This window comes from Gracilinanus agilis, chromosome 2, assembly GCF_016433145.1.
Source record: "Gracilinanus agilis isolate LMUSP501 chromosome 2, AgileGrace, whole genome shotgun sequence".
Lineage (NCBI taxonomy): Eukaryota > Metazoa > Chordata > Mammalia > Didelphimorphia > Didelphidae > Gracilinanus > Gracilinanus agilis.
The window spans coordinates 387,601,261-387,622,572 of record NC_058131.1 but is presented as its reverse complement, the minus strand read 5'-3'; the positions used below and the strand labels follow the sequence as shown (position 1 = coordinate 387,622,572).

The 21,312-nt window shown below is 36.3% G+C and overlaps 1 protein-coding gene across 2 annotated transcripts in view; it reads right to left on the bottom strand.

Annotated features, from left to right (window-relative positions):
- The window catches only part of FAM114A2 (family with sequence similarity 114 member A2), a 28,377-nt gene extending 7,782 nt beyond the window's left edge, over positions 1-20,595 (bottom strand). The window contains exons 1-11 of one of the 2 annotated variants that reach the window (XM_044661770.1): positions 20,530-20,595; positions 18,648-18,891; positions 18,252-18,351; positions 17,571-17,660; positions 16,093-16,202; positions 10,650-10,784; positions 9,357-9,515; positions 7,207-7,330; positions 4,803-4,882; positions 1,375-1,494; positions 855-994 (exon numbers count right to left, since the gene is read on the bottom strand). In XM_044661770.1, the coding sequence (XP_044517705.1) occupies positions 855-994; positions 1,375-1,494; positions 4,803-4,882; positions 7,207-7,330; positions 9,357-9,515; positions 10,650-10,784; positions 16,093-16,202; positions 17,571-17,660; positions 18,252-18,351; positions 18,648-18,878 (1,289 nt within the window). In that variant the 5' untranslated portion in view covers positions 18,879-18,891; positions 20,530-20,595. The remainder of the gene's footprint in view (positions 1-854; positions 995-1,374; positions 1,495-4,802; positions 4,883-7,206; positions 7,331-9,356; positions 9,516-10,649; positions 10,785-16,092; positions 16,203-17,570; positions 17,661-18,251; positions 18,352-18,647; positions 18,892-20,529) is intronic. The other variant, XM_044661771.1, reaches the window with a different exon arrangement.
- Between the last annotated feature and the right edge of the window lie 717 nt (positions 20,596-21,312).

Here is a 21,312-nt window from a genome sequence, read left to right as displayed (position 1 = left end):
TTAGCTAGGCTGGTCTTTAGATGACAGATCCACAGACCATTAATGAACCCATAAGAAAATCCGACTTGTTAGGACTTAACCAGATTTTGCATTTCATTGAAATAGCACTAAGAGCCCAGTCACCTCCATGCTATGATGAATCATATCAAGAGAGGCCTCTGGTGGAGGAGGCCAGTAATACATGGCATATTTTAAATATATCTCAATGAATCCCTGAAAATCTTCATAATACTTTTTAGTGACTAACCTTTTTATTTTGCGTGTAGATAAATCATACTTTTATTTTTAAACAGCATTATTTTTTAGAACTTGAGTTTTTATTGTATTTTCGTGTATACTTTGTAAAGATAATTGCATTCGTTGTCAAAATAATACCTTGAATAAGGTAGACTTTGCCAGCATAAGTAATTATAAATCTACATTTGTTCTTTACTTTTTTTTTTTTAATTTTAAACCCTTAACTTCTGTGTATTGACTTATAGGTGGAAGATTGGTAAGGGTAGGCAATGGGGGTCAAGTGACTTGCCCAGGGTCACACAGCTGGGAAGTGTCTGAGGCCGGATTTGAACCTAGGATCTCCTGTCTGTAGGCCTGGCTCTCAATCCACTGAGCTACCCAGCTGCCCCCGTTCTTTACTTTTGAAACAATCTATTTTGGATAGTGGCTTCACATAAAGAAAGAAATCTATCTATTAAGTAAACCTCAAATTAAGCTAATTCAAACCATCAGAGTAGATATGAGCAGAGTAGGCAAGTTTTCAATCTGTGGGAAAAAGCTAAAGAAGGACTAATGACTGATACTGATTCACACAAGACAATAGTCTTAATTTTACAAAGGATACTCATTATACTCACTGGGAAAGGGCTTTGCTTCTCTTTAGAGCAGTTATCTCCTGTTTTTTCCCATGCAGTATCAATGCTGCTGTTTTATGGAACATTTCAATGGAATAGGCTGTCAGTTCTGCCAGGCTTTGGATGGCAAAAGCATGAATATCCTGGGAGATAAAGAAAACTACTCATCTTCCTCAAGTAGGTAATTTTTCTCAAAGACACATCATCTTTTCACCTTGTGGTAAAAAATTTGATATCCAACACCTTGAACCATATAAGTCATTTGAACAAATGATCACAGAACACAGAATATCAGGGCAGAAAAGGACATTAAAATATAAGATATAAGATATAAAAGCTGGAAGGGGTTACGAGATAACTTGCATCTTCATTTCATAACTTATGACACTCAAAGCCACATAGCTAGTAGACAACAGTTTAAATCTTAGCAATTTGGTAATTGCTAAGTATAAAGTATAAAGCTGAATATAATACTTACATTTCAAAATACACTAAAAGAGTTATTTTCCACCTTATTATTTACCTCTATTGTTTTTTTATCTTCTTGTTCTGGATTCTCTGGCTCTATCTGTTTTCCTTCTTCTTCCTCTGTTAAAGGTTTGGAACTAGACATCCTGATCCACTCATGAACGGTATTTCTTGCCTACGTATGTATTTAATAAAATAAAATAAATGCTCATCAAACCAACAAGACATTAAGGATGCTTCCTGCCTCAGCAGAACAAATTGATATCTATAAAAAGAAGGGGTTGGACTCAATAATCTCTGATGTTCCCTCTAAATAAGGCCACAAAAAAAAGTCCACACCATGCCTGTGGTTATAAAACATATTTAGCATTGGCACTATGCTTTGGCATAAAGCAATAAAAATAATGTGGCAAAAAAATCTAACCTAAGACAAATGTCTGTCAGCTTTCTCATAATATTAATGCCACCCAGTGGCTCAGTACAGTATTACTTGTTGATAGAACAGGAGAAATCCCTTCTGGAATCCTAAAATTATAATAACCTTAGACTCTTTCTAGACTAAATCTTTCATTTTTCAGATGAGCAAGCAAATACCCACGAATGTGAAATGATTTGCACGAGTTCCCACAGAAAGTAAGGTCTTGATTTTTAGATCCCAGTTTTTGAGACCATCTGTCTAGTGGTTCTTTGTATTTCACATACGACATCTCATATAAAACAGTACATAAGTACAGTTAGTACTAGGGGCAAGGATAGAGACTGAACTTGTGATTTCCACTGAAAAAGGGAGGCTACAAGTCTGGAAGTATCCAGTTGATAAAGTCAATCAGTTTTTGTTTTTTTTTTTGAGTGATGACCTTGGACCAGGTACCGTGCCAAGCACTAGGGATACAAAAAAAGGCAAAAAAGAGTCTTTGTCCTCAAGGAGTATATTTTGAAGTACCTAGGGAGGGTAAGTGTTATCATCCTCAATCCATGGATCAAAACACTGAGGCTCAGGGAAGCTAAGGGATTTGCCCATAGATGCTAGATTATAGTGCTTGAACAAAGGGACATTATTATAAACTACATAGGGGCCACCTAATAAAGAAGCATGTACCTACCAGGGACTCCTATGGACTATGACAGCTCTTACAAGAACAGATATCAATTAATTCAAGTGCCCATGAAAACTGCCTGCCATATTAAGCATACTATAGTTGGTGATGACTCCTTCCATAAACTATTTAGCTCTCTGTTAAGTACACTAAAAACAAGCCCTCTGTATCATTATTAGGGACTCGAGTTCAGATTAGAGCACCCCCAAATCCTAAAAATATGATGGCTAGCATCTTAGCCATCAACCACAAAAACGATTAGATGATAAGTTTCTATTACTGACTTAAGTAATAATAATGATGACGATGGTGATAATTAATGATAATAATAATAGCATTTATATAGTGCTTTAAGGTTTGTAAAGCACTTTACATGTTATCTCATTTAACCCTCACAACAACCCTGTGAGATAGGTGCTATTATTATCTTTTTTTGTGATGAGGAAACTGAGGAAGAGAAAAGTCATATACATGACTTGTTCAGGGTCATACAGCTAGTAAGTGTCTATGGCAGAATTCAACCTAAAATTTTCCTGATTCCTAGGCCCACCTAGGGCTACAAGTTAGTACTAACATTTATATAGCAAATTAAGGTTTACAATATACATTTACACAAAAAAACATTACATATGTAGCCTCATTTATTCTTACAACAACCCTGGGAGGTAGGTATTATTATTATCATTATCCCTGTTTTACAGATGAAGAAACTGACACTGAGAAAGTAGAAGTCATTTTTACAGCATCACCATAACAAATATGTCTAAGGCAGGATTTGAACTCGGGTATGTTGCCTCCAAATTTAGTTCTGTATCCATTATCTCATGCTGCCTCTATTAGAATAATAACAAACATTTGCGTAATATTTTATGCTTTTCTTTTTTCCTTTTAATACTGGGTTTCCCTAACTCAGCCAGGTCAGAAGTGTTACATAACTACCCCCCCCCCCCAGTCCTGATCCCACTGCTGCCTGATATAGGAGCTTGGACTCATTGCTTTGGACCTCAGGCTGCTTCTCCTTCCTCAGGCAATCTGATGACTCCCAGGGCTCACTACTATTGCCACTGGCCTTAGTACAGACACCTGATTGGCTTTAGTCCACTGCAGCTCAGTGCTCCAGAGCCTAAGTGATCTAGTAGCAGCCTCCTCAGGAGCAGGGACTATAGGTGTGAGTGGCCACACCAAGATTTATACTTTTCAAAGTATTTTTATACACACACATTGTCTCATTTGATCATCACAACATCTCTGAGACAGAAGACATGGAATATTAAATATATTTTATAGCTGAGAAAACAATCTCAGAGAAGCTAAGTAATTAGCTCAATGTTAAAGGGCAAAAGTTATTATCCTCATTCAATAGACAACTGAGTTTCACAGAGGCAAAGAAATCTGCCGAGGTCATACAATTTATGTGAATTATCCACAGTCATAGTGCTTGTAAACAGCAGAATCAAAGCACAAATCCAAGTGTCCTAAAAATGTTGCCTCCTATGGAGGAATCTAAGACAAATTAGGCACACTGAGGAAAAGAAACCATAAAGACACACTTATGAGCTTGCCTGAAATTTCTTTGGCAAGGCCAAATTCTCAAAATAGCAGCTCAAAAAGTATTGTCTATTATAGCCAGAACAGACATCTCTTGAAAAGCTTCCTTCATAATATCCTTGAGCTGTTCATTATTTTGATGACCAAAAAAGCTTCTGTAATGTCATGACCAAATGACTCAGACTTTCTTTTCCTCTAATTCCTGTAAATCTCCAAGTTATTGTCAATATTCCTCAATTGCTTGAGTTTGTAGAAATGCCTTAGAAATGTTTTGCATAAAGCCTTTTTCATAAACAATAGGCTGTGGGAAAATTATGCCTCTTAAATGATGTAATGCTTAAAACTAAAAAAATCTTGCTCTGTCATAATAAATGGTAGACCTAGCTACACTGTTGTCTCACTCACTCAGGGTCCCTCCCAGTTATTTAGGTGTTTGCTCTTTAAATCTGTGGTTGCAGAAAAGACACCAAAGTGAATTGGTAAAAATGGTTTCCTTATCTGAGAATTTCCTACACTAATGAAATCATAGGTAAGTAATCCCTGTCTTCCTAACCCTAGATAAGCTAGGACTGTAGGGAAGAATAAATGTAAGGGAAAAGAAATAATAATTAGGAAAATGACCAATATTTATTAAGTGCCCACTATATGCAATATACTGTGGTAGGCAGTGGGGAAAAAAAAAGAAAAATATTATAGGATCTGCTAGAGAGAAAGTAAAAAAATAAACCCTTAATATTTATGATATGTCTACCACAAGTTTGGAATCATCTATCCAAAATCTTGTATTTCTATTCTACTTATACTTAAAAGAAGAAATTGTCAGGATACAGTGACTCACTTTGGTCAGTTTGTCGGGTCTGGTAGAAACACGCAGCTGGGAGAACAGCTCTGTTATCTCTGAAGTGAAATCTTCATCTTCTAAAAGACAATTAGAGGAGACAATGTCAGAGAAAACACTATAGATAGACTGTAAGATATGTAAGTCTCAAATACCACACAGCCTACTCAGTGTAGACAGAGTGTGTACAACCCAGAAGACATTGTGCAGCCACTACTCCTATCAATAGAGAATGTGTGCTCTCTCAAAGTCTACCTCTAGCAGGTGATCAAGACCATTTAAAATTTCTAACAGGTGATTGGGACCACTACAAAAAACTTTGCAACAAGATGCACATAACAGAAATGAAAATAGATAGTCACCTAGAATATATACTCTGCTACTCTCAGTCCACCCAAAAGCCACATTTCTCTTTCAAAGCCCAACTCTGACAACCTCTTCTAGCACTGATAATCTATACCAGTATTTCCCAGACTAATTTGATCATGAGATATTTTGAGTTTTGAATTATATTGACAAAACCTAGATATATTGGTTCAGGGATATAGAAAACTTCTGGGATAAAAGGAAATTTTAGAGAAAAGAAAGGAAAATTATAAGAGGCAGTGTGGGGTGGTGGAAAGTATGCTGGATTTCAAGTTAAGAATACCTGATATGCCACTTGTAATATAGCCCACATATGCTATTTGTAACTAGCAGGACCTTGCACCTCAGTCTCTGCATCTATAAATGGACTAGATAACCTCTGAGGCGCATTCTAGCTCTAGATGTATGATGTATATAATCCAAATCCAGGGCTACTTCCATGATACTGAATTGCTAATGGGAACTGACACCTACAAAAGCTGTGAACATTTAGCTCCATGGCCTGTGGTCCCCAATGGCCTCAGTTCTGGTAGACAGGTAAGGAGACTAATTAGAGAAAAACAAAACCTGCACATCTGTTTAGAAAATTCCTGTGAGTACTTTAAACAGTGTTTAAAGATTATAGTTTCTGATTACTTATGCAAGGGCAGATGTTGACTAGGTGGAACAAACATTGTTAGTGGCATCCTGTATCAATAACTTAAATGAAGTTCATCAAAAACTGGGGATTAGGGGGCAGCTGGGTAGCTCAGTGGATTGAGAGCCAGGCCTAGAGACGGGAGGTCCTAGGTTCAAATCTGACCTCAGACACTTCCCAGCTGTGTGACCCTGGGCAAGTCACTTGACCCCTCATTGCCTACCCTTACCACTCTTCTGCCTTGGAGCCAATACACAGTATTGACTCCAAGACGGAAGGTAAGGGTTTAAAAAAAAACAAAAACAAAAACAAAACAAAAAAAAAAAACTGGGGATTATCACAGTATGGTTAATATCAATGGAGTTATCACATGGGTAATGCAAATGAGACTGAGGTGCATACCACACCATAGACTGCCTCAGTAACAATCACTAGCTCTATAAATCTGTATTCAAAATAACTGCTTTCTAATCAAGTCAAGCATGATTACATACATTTATGTAAAGCAGCACTTCATTCATTTTGAGCTCACTTATCAGGCAACATGGCACAACCAAGAACTTCAAAAGAAAACCTCTGGGTTGTCCAAGTAGAGTTAAATACATTTTTTGTGTAGCAGAAATCTTGAGGTTACCACACTTTAGTTCTCCAGAACCTGAGTAAGAAATGACTATACTGAAGTATGAATATGAAGAAATACCTCTAAAGGACAGTTTATTAACCTCAAGTTATTGTGGGTGGTAAAATGAAAAATAAGACCAAAGAGCACTTCTATGCACAGAGTAGATACTTTAAAATGCATGTTAAGTAGAATAAAGAGAGGTCCTCACGGAGATGGGTATGTATTATAAAGTAGCACACTGTCTAAAGCAAGACGCAGTAGAGTTTAGTGTAAAGAGTAATCATTAAGACCCTGAATATGTAAAGCTGGGATCCAGATCCTGATCCAACAACCAAGTGCACACAACCAGTAAAATCCAATTGGTATTGTGTTCTAATATCTTATCTATAACTTTAACTATTGACAAAGGCTCAAAAAAAAGTGAATGGGGGAAAAATGCTTGTTATAAAGTATATGCATTTTAGAAGAGTCACTATGGAACCCATTGAACCTAATACCATCAGTATTAGTTCCAAGCTCAAATGTTCAGAAATTTAATTTAACCAGCTCATATAAGAGTTGAAAAGCTGAATGACACTGACCAAACTAATTAAAGATTGGCTGATAAACCAGAATGTCAACCTGCTAAATTATAGTAGGAAATATGCCTTCTTTTTAAGGACCAAGAATACTTAACCCCGAGTAGCTGAGAGAATTCCAGTGGCCTAGAATTCTAAATTCAGACTATCTCAATGGTGATTTTATTTCAGTGCCAAAAAATAATTGCATTTATATATTACCCTTTTTTTCATCTTCCTCTTCATCACAGATCTCAGCTAATGAAAAAGCTTCTCTGAGTTGGTCCAATTCAAGTTTTAGATTCACTAATTCTTCACCAGACAGAGAGTTAGTGAGTGATTTCACCTGGTTACAAACAAGATATTCATAAAATATATACAAATTTAAAAAAATTGAAAGTGGATAAAGAATTTCAGTAAAGTCCAAGAAGTGAATTACTCTCATTTATATAGTGATAAGCACACTTTACTCACAGATCAGCACTTTACTCACAAAAATCATGTGATAAATACAGTACAAGGTTTATCACCTGAAATCAACAGAAAGGCAGAGGAGTAGTAGGACAGAATGTTGTATACAATATCAATTTAGGCCATTCTATGAGATGTTTTCGCTTAACTATTTTTGTTACAAGGAAGGGCTTAATCCTGTGGGTGATTATAGTGATATTAAAAATAAAAGGTATCAATAAATATAATTTTTAAAGTATTATATAACTTTTACAGATAAGGAAATTAGGGCTAATGATCAATTTTGCAGTAACAGCAACATCTTATCAGTCAATGACAGTCATGTTTACCAAAGTTTAAGGATCAGAAGTTAGTTTGACTCTTCAGAGGATAGAGATAACATATACACACATTTATTTATTTATGTGTTTTATTCGGGTAAAACATTTCAACTATATGCAGTAAATCCAAATTATTTCCTAGATCAGAGCTGTCTAGAAAACTGTTAGTGCCTAACTACTGTCTTAGAAATACAAGTGAAATAATATTGAGTTAATTAATAACAAAGCAGCTCATTTTATGGAAATTACAGGTCAAGGTGAAGGAAAAAATAACAGCTGGACTATTGAAAATTTTGTTCCCAGGACTATTGAGAGACAACACTTTACTTGGTCTATTTCTAATGATTATAAAGTTCAGATAACATGACATGTATTTTCACTGGTTGTTCTCCAAGCCTAGAATTCTCTTCCTCCTTGCCTCTGACTCCCAGCTTCCTTCAGTTTCAGCTAAAATCCATTTTCTGCAAAAAAGCCTTTCTCAATCTCTTTTAATGCTTTCTTCTTAGTGGATATCTCTGCATAAATCTTGTTTAAATATGGTTGGTTGTATGCAGTTTCTCCCCTTTAGGTTGTGAGCTTCTTGAGGGCAGGAGCTATTTTTGCCTGCCTTCGTATCCCCAATGCTTAGCACAGTGCCTGGTATATCCTAGGTGGTTGTTATTTATTGAACTGACATAAGGGATCTAGAGCCTTTATCTTTGAAATTCCCTTCCTGTTTAAATAATGATTTCCTGTTTTATTTCTGTCTTACATCTTGGTTCAAACAAAAAACATACATTCTTTCAAAAACTGACAAATCCAAAACCTGGGTGTTGAAATTTCTAATCATGTTTGCCTGAATTTTTCTCAAAATACATCAACCCCATAGCTCCTACAGTAAGAGTCAAAAGTGGAACATAACATTTCAGTAAGTTCCAGCCAATTTTTTTCCTTCCTAACTAAATATGAATTCCTTTCTATATAAATATGGATCTGTGAGTTTGACAAAGGTGCCTGTTTATACACCCTAAGTCATCTCCCCAAAGTCCCAGACTTGTATGACCTATTTCTCTTCTCCCTACATTCCCTGCCATGACACTCCATCACCCAACTCTCACATTAACTATGGTTTTTATACCTGATAAATAAATGTACACATCCTAGTGTATCATCATGATACAGAAGTAACCTGGGGTTCCTGAAATTATACCATCGGTGTGCAATCTCATAGCCAATATTTAATTAGAATGTTTTAAGTATGGACTTAAATAGCAACAGATTGCTAGGACAAGTGGAGCAAAGTCTGAACAAGTGCCTCACTTAAGGACTGGCCACCAGATAATGATTTTTTTAAGTCACAGAAATTAATGAATATTGCCTATAGATCACAGAAGTGTTGCATATAGAGCTGCATTGTGAAAAGGTACATCACAGAGAAAAAGTCATGGAGTATTTTTTTAAATGTCATTGAAGTATCAGTATAATTTTTATATAATTATTTTTCAGTTTGTACTACATAGTTTTTCCCTCTTCAAAGAGATCGCATTTAAGGAGTGAGCTTCCTACTTTGGAAAGCATTCTATATTCAGACTAATATAGTACCTTTATTTCACTCTCTCGAGAAAGTATCTCCAGAGCTTCTAAATGTGAAAGGCCTTGAAATTCATCAAAGAGTAAGCCATAATGAGCTTTCTTGTCAGTATCCATGGTAACCTCATTGGCTGTCCTCAGCTCTTCCTTATCTTTTGCCTCTCTCAAAACCTGTCAAGAAACAAGAACATTAAGCTTCAATGGTAGCTCAAGGGAGACTTTTAAAAACCGAGGAAATAGAAGTCAATATAGGTTTCAGGGGTACAAACAGTGCAAAGTACTGACCTTTTAATTTATGGAATATTAAAGATGGAAAGGCTAAGGAGATTCATTGCAGAATTGGTCATAAGTATTTTGATACTGAGCAGCAAAATGAATACTTGAGAAGCCAACTATTTCTCAGAAAAATGGTTTTAACACCAACCTAAAGTACATATATAACTCAAAGCTCTGAATCAACTAATAAAATAGAGATATGCAAGGGCAAAAACTGAAAAGGAAAAAAAAAAAGCCCCATTTCAGACCATTTGTTCCCTAACCATAGATTTATAGAATCTCAGCACTAGAAGAAATTTCAGAGCTCTCCTCACCCCCACCCAACCCCCCCAGCAGGAAGTAGAAATTACAGGATCACAGATTTAGAGCTGGAATAGAATTTAGAGGTCACCTAGTCCAATCTCCTCATTTTACAGATGGAGAAACTGAGTGCCTAGAGTGGGAATGTGATTTGCCTAAGATCACATAAACATTATGTGTACCATATGAATATGAGCTATTGTTAAACATCATATGAACATAAATTATTATTAGCTCATTTTCATATTTTACCAATTATTACTATTTTAACAATATATTTATTTGTTATTAGAAATCCATGTGAATTAGATTTATTATATATTAGAAATGCTATGTGAATCAGTGGAAATAGAATCCATACTAGATGAAATCAGAGATCCTTTTGAAGTTCTAAAGACTGAATCAGTTTTAGTTGCCGTCAGAAATAACTACTGAATATATGTTGAAAGCAAAAAATAAGGGGCCAGCTGGGTAGCTTAGTGCCTACTGAGAGCCAGGCCTAGAGCCAGGAAGTCCTTTCAAATCTGGCCTCAGACACTTCCTATGTGTGACCCTGGGCAAGTTACTTAATCCCCATTGCCTAGCCCTTACCATTCTTCTGTCTTGGAATCAATAGTCAATATTGATTCTAAGACGGAAGGTAAATAAGGAGGGTCTATGATTCTTGACACAGACATCAACATGGATCACAATGGGAAGAGAAAATATGGTGGTAAGAAAAAATAGTACCTGAGACAATGTAGAATTTCTGTTCATTAAGCCCTTGGTTTTTTTAAATCCAGGATCACCTTCAGCTATTACATCCATTGTCTTTTTCCCAATGAACTCCAAAGCATCTAAGCCTCCACTAATAACACTTTTCCCCTGAAAAACAAATGAAAAGATCTCAGTATGGCATTAGATGCAAGTGCAGACAAAATCTATTCACATCTGATAATGCCATGATTCTTCTACAAGACATAATTCAATGCTAAAATCAATACAATGATAATAATCATGGAAATACTAGCTCACATTTCTATAGTGTGTTTACAGTTCACATAGTACCTTGTTCACATTCCGGCTAAGTAGTACAAAGAATAGATAAGGAAAATGAAGTTCAGGGAGTGATTGGGAAGAAGGAAGAAGATATGCCAAAACTCAAAGGTAGTAAGTAGTAAAACAAGAAAGCTAGTATGCACCAGCATCTTCCAAAACCAAATCTGTACTGCACCACAAGTAGATATCTTAAAGAATTGCTCTGACTATTGCTCTTAAAAAAAGCAATTATATGGAAGACTGGGCCAAGATGGCAGACTAGCAAAAAGCAAGGCAGTTGAGTTTCCATCCACAAAATTCCTCAATCAAACCTAGAAAATGTACCAGACCAAATCCTATGAGGAAATCCAGAAAATGCAACACTGAGTCCAATCTAGCCCTGGTTGGCATAGGGAGACAGAGAGAGTTACTGACATTAAGTCAGTAAGGACTGGGTAGGGACATGAACATTCCAGTGCACATACAGCATTACAATGTCCTGGAAAAAGGCTGTGCATCAGGCAAGAGAAAGTCACAGATCCATACTGGCACACCCCCAGGCCCATACCAGGCCACTGAGACAAGGACAAGTACCAAATGACAGTTTTGTTGCCCACTACCCAGTTCTGGGTCATAGATCCAGAGCAGAGAGAATGCACACAGGGTTAACCCTGTAATATATTAATTATATAATATATTAATTATATATTCTTGGGCAGAAAGGTCCTGAGCAGCGTACTGAGAAAGAAGGAAGTTCAGAAGCCATCAGCAGCAATGAAGTGGCTTAGACTCCAGGAGCAGAACATGACCTCGGTTCTAGCAGGAAGTCAAGCCTACAGAGGAAAAATCAGGGCAAGAATCCTAGACAAAAAGAAAGACCATAGTTCTGTCACTCTGAACCAGACCTTCCTAGCTAACTGGTTGATGGTGGCTACACCTATCAGTAATCTACTGTTGCTCTGACCAAAATCAGGTAAATAACTTGTATAGTTCAGACCAAGGGGCCAGAAATTAGATTTTAACCTGTATCCAACCACTCTGGAATAAATGAAAGTATGGAAGTCCCTTATGATTCTAGAATAATAAAATACTTAATGTTGCCTTAAAAAAAGCAGCAGAACTAGTCCAGACAATCCCTCCAGAAGTGTGACAGAGTCCAGCCCTAATATCAAATCCTAAGTCAAGAAGTGGCCTGGAAGAATGGGCTCTGCAAACAAACAACCACAAAAAAAAAAAATTATTATGGTGGTAAAGATGCTCAAGACACAAACACCAAAGAAAAGAATGACTCAGGGCAGCTAGGTATAGAGAGGCCTGAAGACAGGAATTCCTTGGGTTCAAATCTGACTTCAGATACTTCCGTGCTGAGTGACCCTAGGCAAATCACTTAACCCCACTTGCCTATCCCTTATCACTCTTCAGCCTTGGAATAGATTGCTTAGTATTAATTCTAAGACAGAAGGTAAAAGTTTAAAAAAAAAAAGAAAAGAATGACTCCAAAACATCTACAAGCAGCTTGGGCATGAACTCAACTAGAATTTCTGGAGGAGAATGAAACAAGAATTTTTTTAAGTTTTTAAATGTTTTTATAAATTAAATGATAATACTTGAGAAAAAATGAAATATCTATATATACATATATATACACACACACAAAGTCAAAAGGTGGGGGGAAAATGTAAGGTGTATCATACCAAAAATAATTGACCTGAAAAACAGATCAGGGAGAAAAAATTTATAGACTACCTGAATATTATGTCCAAAAAAGAAGCCTAGACATCTTATCTCAATAAGTCTAAAAGAAAACTGCCCTGATCTCTTAGAACTATAGGGCAAAGTGGACAAAGAGAGAATCTACCAGGCACAAACTGAAAGAAACCTCAAAAATGAAATATTATAGCAAAAATCCAGTTTCCAGATCAAAGAAAAAGCACTTCAAGCAGACAGACAGAATTCAAGTACTAAAGACCTACAGTCAAAATCACATATGATTTAGTAGCCATCACTATAAAAAAAGTGGCAAATTTGGAATATGATATTCCAAGAAGCAAAGGATAAGCAAAAATAACTTTTCAATGCCACAGAGGGAAAATAAACCTTTAATGAAATAGAGGGCCTCCAAGCATTCCTGATGAAAAGACTGGAGATGCACAGAAACTTTGAAGTTCAAACAAAGGAGTAAAGAGAACATAAAAAGATAAACATGAACAAATAATGATTAAAGACTAAGCAAGGAAAAATTGCTTACATTCAGTTATATGGAGATGATACATATTTGTCCTCTCTGAACTCCATCTTCATCAAGAATCACAGAGAATCTAATTAGACTAGGCCTGGGAGTAGTTCTGATATGTCTTGATGATCTTAGGAGAAGAATGGAAAGAAAGAGGAAGAGTATACACTGGGGGGTGAGAGGAAGAGGAGAAGGAAAGTTAGGTTAGAAGGAAAGTCATCTCACAAAATTATGGTGCACAAGTAGTATCTATACAAAGAGGGTGTAGAACAGCCGTCAACACTTCAACTCCACTCTCATCTGAATTGGCTAAGTAAGATATAATACATACACATACACACACAATTTGATAAAGAAATATTTCATCCAACATGGAAAGAGAAGGAAAAAAGGGAGAAGAAAAGAGAAGGAGGATAGATTAAGAGTCCTAAGCAAAATGTATTCTAAAGATACAAAAAAATATTTATAGCTCTATTGAAGTAGAAAAGAATGGGGATCTGGTAAAGGGTACTCCTATTAATTGGGGAATGGATGAATGAGTATATAAATATGGAATACTACTGTGTGGTAAAAAATGGTGAAAGGGATGGTTTTGGAGAAAAATAGGAATATTGTATAAATTCATGCTGAATAAAGTAAATAGAAACAATTTATACAATGATAACAATATGGCAAAGGTAAGTAACTTTTAAAAGAATTAGGAACTCTTAGCATAATGACCAACTGAATTAATTCTTGATCCTGCATTTTATATCTAGTTTTACTCTGTAAATGAATTTATTCTGAACCCATATTCTGTATTCTATGTAACAAAGTTAAAGTCTCTTTTATATCTCTGATGGAAGAAACTCGTGTGTACAAAAGTTCAGTCTCCTCTCTCTCTGAAGTTAGATACCAAAGACTTAAGCTTTTCTACAATCATTGTTAGTTAAATAAAAACTCTGCTCTCAAAAGTCTCATAAAACATTATCTCAGAAATTTCTGCAAGGTTCACGTGTTATCCTTGAAAGCCAGACTAACTGACCTCCCATTTTTAGATATTAAAAAGATAATCTAATCTAATCCCCTAGACATACCTACATCCCTATAAGTGACCTCAGGATGCAATAGGGACCATAAAATTTACAAAAGTATTCCTTAAGAGATAGAGGCAGCCTCCCTCCCACATGTATGCTATGCCCACTTTCTTTAATGTTACCAATCATGATTCCCTAACCCCATGATGTTGCCAACCCTATAACCAATGATATGATTTTTCGGTCTGTTCTTTGTTCTATGCTTATAAAAATGAGTTTCATCTTCAATTCTAGGTCTTTGGCATAAATAGAGGTAAGTCACTGAACCTTTATTATTAGGTTTTATGCTTCAGTCAATAAATGATATCTTGCTCAGAGAGACTTGTCATAGTTAACTTTTTTAATAAATTTCACACATAGCACAATAGTGATTCCAGAAGACTAATGATGAAATATGTTGCCCACCTCCTGAGAGGTGAAAGACTCAGTGCAGAATGAGATAAGTTTTGGGAGGGACATGATCATTGTGGAACTTTATAATAGGGCTTAATTTTCCTTTGTTTTGGGGGGAGGGGAAATTTTTGAGGAATGTGAAAAGTAGGTTCACCGAAAAAAAATTTTAATTTTTAAAAATTTTTTTTAAAGTGATTATAAGGAAATTTTCCCCCTCAAATATAGAACAACTTTACAAAAAAAGAATACAAAGAATACAAAATTCATATTGATGATATTCCAAATTATCTTTTGAGATTGTCAATGTACATAAAAATGTTTTTAAATCACTGTATTGAGTATGCCATTATCATTTTAAACAGAGCTTCAGAGCTAAAGCAGGATATTTAGCATAATCTCCTTATTTTACAGATGAAGAAAGTGAGACTCAGAGAAATCAAGCAGTTTATTTAAAAAAAAACACTTCTATATGATGACATAGACCACTTATAAGAAATACTGCTATTAAAAGTGACTTTGTGATAATATACTATTCATAATATAGTGGAAAATACTCCAGGCTTGCCAGAAGATCTAAGTTCAAGAGGCCTATCATATAGTATGTATAAACTTTGATTGGGGAGTCATCTTTCCAGAGTCTGTTTTCTTATCTATGAAAAGAGGATAATAATATTTAATCCACTTACCATATGGGGTTGTTTTGAGGAATATAAAAGGTTGTTGTATAAAGAACTATAAAAACGTGAGTCCATAATTATTATCATCAGACATTTGGATTACTTTCAATCATTACCATTATAAATGGCATTGCTATGAACATCTATATAATTTTTTTTTCCATTTAGGTTATTTTTGGCATATGCTCCCCAACACAGAATTGTTGGGTCAAAGGATATGAAGTTTTATTACTTGTTATATGGGAACAATATTTTTAGGTAGAAAAGTCTAGTCAGCTCCCAAATTTTTAAAACTCCAAAAGTGAAAAATGTTGTGTACCTTGCCTTCACACCACTCCTGGCCACTACTTTAAACAAATGTTTTTAACTGAATACTTCAATCCAAGCCATGACATATAATTTATGTCATATAAATTTATAATTCATATAAATAATGCGAATCCATAAATATAAATAGTATAATTCACTACGGTCTTTAAATAACAGAGTAGAACAAAAATTTTGAAAATGCCAGTCTTCAAAATAATTGATATTTTTATAATGCTGCAAGCTTTACAAAGAACTTACCTTACAATAATTCTATGAAGCAAGTAACACAATTATTATTATTATTATTTCTATTTAGACAGATGAGCACAGTAAACTCAGAAAGATTAAGCTGGTAAGAATTAGCATCAGGGATAAAGCCTTGATATCCTAGACAAGTCTATCTCTTTTTCCTCTACTTGTAACTCCATTTTGTCTGAGGGATGAAGGAAACATTCTTTCATACTCACCGTACTCTGAACTGCTGTAGAAATAGTTGAGAAAACACCAAGTGCTGTACCCATCGGTGAGGTATTTCCATCCTCTTTATGGGTGCTGCCTGCTTTGACATTAGTCTCTTCTGTATTTCAAAAGGAAGGAAAAGTTTGGAGTAAAGGAAACTGCATGCTGATGGAGCCAATACCTCAAAAGGTCTCCTAGAGGTCATCTCACTTTACAGATTAAAAAAAGTTTAGAGAATAACATTGATCTGGGACGTAGAAGCATTTAATAAAATTCTGTTGAAATTAACTCAGGTCTTTTCATTTGAAATCCAATGCTTTTTCCACTTTATGTCTTACTGGACAGTAAGCTTCATATGAGCAATCTCATTCAATCGATCAACAAGCAAATTTTATGTCAGGCACTATGTAAAATGATAGAGATGGGGAAAAAAAAAGTAAAAACAATCCCCGATCTCAAATCCATATGGAGAAGATAACATATATATAAATCAGTACAAATAAGATACATATAGAGAAGCTGGAAGGTAGCTTTGGAAAAGGCACAGAAATAAGGAAAAGCCTTCTGCCAGAGGTGGCACTTGAAATAAGTCTTAAGGAAAGTCAGGGATCCAAAGTAGAATAAGTGAGAAGGGAGAGCCTCTCAGGCATAGAAGAAAACTAGTAGAAAGGCCAAGAGATAAGAGGATATCAAAACAAATCCAAATATACATATATGTGTATATATGTCCCGTGTGTGTGTGTGGGGGGGTTATATATACACACATTTCCCAAAGTGAAATTTTAGGTTTTAATAGCTTAAAAATGTCTTAGTGAGGGGCAGTCAGGTAGCTCAGTAGATTGAGAGTCAGGCCTAGAGATGGGAGGTCCTAGGTTCAAATCCAGCCTCAGACACTTCCCAGCTGTGTGACCCTGGGCAAGTCACTTGACCCCCATTGCCCACCCTTACTACTCTTCCACCAATACACAGAAGTTAAGGGTTTTTAAAAAAAAAGTCTTAGTGCAATTTATCCACATACCATATGATGCTTGGGGTAGCTCTACTAATTTGGAAGTTTTCCCTATATGGATCTGAATTCTGCATCTCCTTAGCTTTGATCCATTAGTTACACTGCCCTCTGAGGGACACGCAGAACACATCAAATATATCAACCATGTTTATCCAAATTAAATATTCCCAAATCTTTCAATTATTTGTCATGTGACAAAAATTTCCAGACATTTCACCACCTTGGCTACTTCTTCTAGAAATACTCCAATTTAATATCAAATTATATTAAATAAGTACAATTTAAAATATCTCAGAAAAAATCTTTCTGGAACTAATCATATAATACTCAGAACATACCAAAATTTAATGCAATAAAAATATAATCTACTGCTATGGTGATGCATTATTTCCTGCCTAATAAGTTATTTGCTAAATGAATGATGACAATGTATTCTAATTCAATAGAAAAATGTAACTAACATTTTAATAAACTGACCTGTGTTTTGTGCTTCAGATGAAATTTCAGTGGGGCTAGGGATGCCAAGAGAAGTCTCTGCTTTCTCAATGACATTTGAAATGCCTTGTCCTAATGAAGGAAAATGACACTTTTATTATATATATATATATATATATAGATAGATAGATATAGATAGATAGATATACATATACATATACATATACATATACATATATAGTGATCAGTCACCAAAACTACATACATAAATATCAAAACAAACCCAAATTCTAAATGAACAATCTAAAATTTAAAAATCCTTACAATGGGTAGGATATGTTGCATATAATATGCAATTCCAGGTTATCTGGTTTACCCCTTATACAATTTAATTAATGTTTTATTTTCATAGGAAAAAGTAATTTAGGATACCAGAAATTTCTAGATTTCAAATTACTAGTAAAAAAATCAATAATCTCTATTACACAATATGGAATCTATGCAATATTTGGCTAACTTACAAGTCAATTGCCTAATGTGCCAATATTTTCTTCTTTTAAAAAACATTTCATTGAAATTTTTATCTTTAAACCACAATCATTTTCTAATGTATTCTATGTTTCTTCATAAAATAAAACTTTTCCTACAAATCTGGAAGTGCAGAAATTATAAATATGTTTATTCAAAACAAGCAACAGTTAACAAAATGACTTCAAAACTTACCAACCGTGGCTACAGTAGCTGAAGCAGAAGAAAGCAATGACTTGCCCCAGCTTCCCCAGTATCCCCATCCTGTTTGGGGTACTTCTGTGGGAACAGGATCCTTTTTTTACCAAGCAGGCAGGAAGGAAAAAAAAGAGAGAAACAGAAATGTGAATATAGATGCCTTCTATATTTTTTTGCATTATCTTTCAGAGGATATTGCTATAAAAGGCCTTTTAATGGCATAATTAGTATAATTATGATTAAAACATACCTAATACACAAATGACTTTACATAGGCAAAATGCTTTAGGCATAGCCTTAAGAATCAACAGAACAACTCAAACTATGGTTTTAAGATAAGTTGTTATACACTCTTCTTGAGAGATTTTAAACTTTAAATAACTGACAATCTACCTTGCCTATAGCTTTCAGTCCTTCATCAGGAAGAACTTCTGAAATCACAGGTTCACTGGGAGATTTTGGTTCAGGTCTCTTCCGAGTAGGGGCAACAGGCTCTGATTCAGACTCTTGCTTGGCACTATGTTCAGCAGATTGAAGTTGCTTTTTAGGCCCGCTGCTTCCACTGTCAAAGCTGGGAATTTCTTTAACTGTTGCCATATTCTTGACACCATCATTTTCAGACATGATTAGAATATCTCTAAATAAAATTATATCACAAGAACAAAAATCAAAATTTTTCATTTAATATCACTTCTCAGCAATCACTTTATTAAAAAAAAAAACTTTTTACATGTCATTAAGTTACAGACATACAAATAATTTAGTAGCCTCATTTTTGCCATTGTTAGGAAGGAATAGTAGTTCAAAACCCTGAAAAAAATGAATAAATTTCATAAATCTTGGGTCAGGTATGATACTTTGCCTGTTTTATTGCTTGATCTGCTATGCAATCTATCAAACCTCCCTTCCAAGGACACACATACACACCACCACAACAAAATTTTGAGGCAAGAAACCAAGGTAAGTATAGCATATGAAAGCAGTTTACTTCTAGGGGATAACTGAAACTCTTACACCAGGGAGTGATAAAGCTAAGGAAAAGAATTAAATTTTACAAATATAAGCAGGTAAGTTTTGACTGAACTACAGAATCAAACTCCTAGATGGAAGCCATCTCAAAGGAACAGTTTGGTGTAAAGACAAAAGCAATTGGCTAGAATTCAAGAGACTTGCAATCTCTTAAGTCCCCATTCTGCATACTCCCTTACTGAATGATGTACCAGTACTTTATTTTGTTGAGCTCAGTTTCATTTATATTCTAAATAAAATAGTTGAACTAGATGATTTTTAAGGTTCCATTCAGCTCTAAAAATCTATAAGCATGAGTAATGATGAGGATAGGTCATCTATATTCTATCTTCTAGATGTAAATGTCATTTAACCAGTTTCATCTAATTCAATAATAACTATTTTTTAAAAAGGCTTAGTTTCTCATCACTGAAAGTGCCAAATGATAAAGAACTCACTACCTGATGGGCCTCTCTCGTTTTTTGGACAGTTCTTAATTGTTAAGATTTTTCCTTATGGAGACCAAATTGTCTTCTTATGACTTCCACTCTCAACAAGCCCTCTGGAGCCTTGCAAAACAAAGATAATGCCTCTTCCCTATAACTCTCCAGCCTAAAATAAGCATTTGGATCTACAGTTGCTATGCTAAGCAGAATCTTGCTTGGGTGACAGGAATTAAGGGATTACAAGAAAAACATTCAGGGATCATAGATTCATCACATGAAAGCGCTGGCAGGGCCCTTGGGGATCATCTAGGTCTTACTACTTGTTTGCAGATAAAGAAAATGAATCTCCGGGAAGGAGGTTGACTTGCTAGATATCACAGCTTAAGTTCTACTGGATCTGCATCCAGCATTAGAATGTCAATGGAGTCTCATAGCTGTAGAAAGGGCCCTGAGTTCCAGTCCCGATTTTGCCACTAACTCGTTGTGCGACCCTGGGCAATGAGCACTCCTCATTTGTAAAAAGTGGAGGTTGAATTATGTGCACTCTGGGAAGAGAGGTGGCAGCTCGAAAACCTTCGGGGTCTAGGACACTTTCCACAGTATTTTTGCTGCATAAACCCATGCTAATAGATGTCACAGACGCACACGCTGCTGCGTGCCCCGCCCCCGCACGCATTAACGTAGCCTTGACGTTTCACAGCCGGTCCCCTAAGGTCGAGATGCTTCCAATTTCTCTTCCTTACTATCCCGACCCCCGCGGGGGGGGTTCCCCCAGCTTCTATCTGCTGCCGCCCACACACTGCGCCCCTTCCCTCTTTTACCATTCTTCAGTCCCAGTCTCGTCACCCCAATCCCCCTCCTAGGGGGACTCCGCACCAGAAAGAGCAGCTGTGGCCGACCAAAGCAATCCCTGGCGCCCCGGAAGTGGACTGTCACCGCAGAAAGTCAAAGGGAGAGGGAGTGCCTCCGCTCCCAGCCCTACTTCCGCCCGCCCCTCCTATTCTCTCTGGAAAGTGCTTCCGGAGGAACGGCTGCCGAGGCGGCCGCTGCCGGAAGCAACGTTGGTCTCCTGTCCCGAGGCAAGTCGGTGTTTCTGTTGGGGAACCCGGAGGGGTGTCAGTTAAAGCCGGTGAGGTAACGGCTCCCGCAGCGCGCGAGTAGAATGGTTGGTGAATAGATGCTGAGGCAGGACCGCTATACCTGTCTTGGGTCTCCTAGATCCCCTCTCTGTCAGCTCCTCTTTGGTTTGTTACCTCTTCCTTTCCCTCAGTCCCCTCTTCGCGAGGAAGGGAGGTATGCGGAGGAGGGAGGGGATCACTATTTCCCTTGACTTTTCCCACCTCCTCAACCTCCTCCCTTCGTTCTCCTTAATTCTCCCACCTCTTCCTCTTCCTCTTGATTGAACTTTTCTTTGGGAATCAAGTTAGAGAACGATAAAGATAGATTTAGCCACAGCGATTGGTGATCCCTTGTTAAGGTGGCTGGAATGTTAAGGCTCCCAAAAGCCTGGCCGAGGGCAGAGATTTTTATTTTTTTATATTTAGAGAGTTCACGCTGGCTAATGTCAGAGATTTATTTATTTATTCATTCACTTAATTAACTCA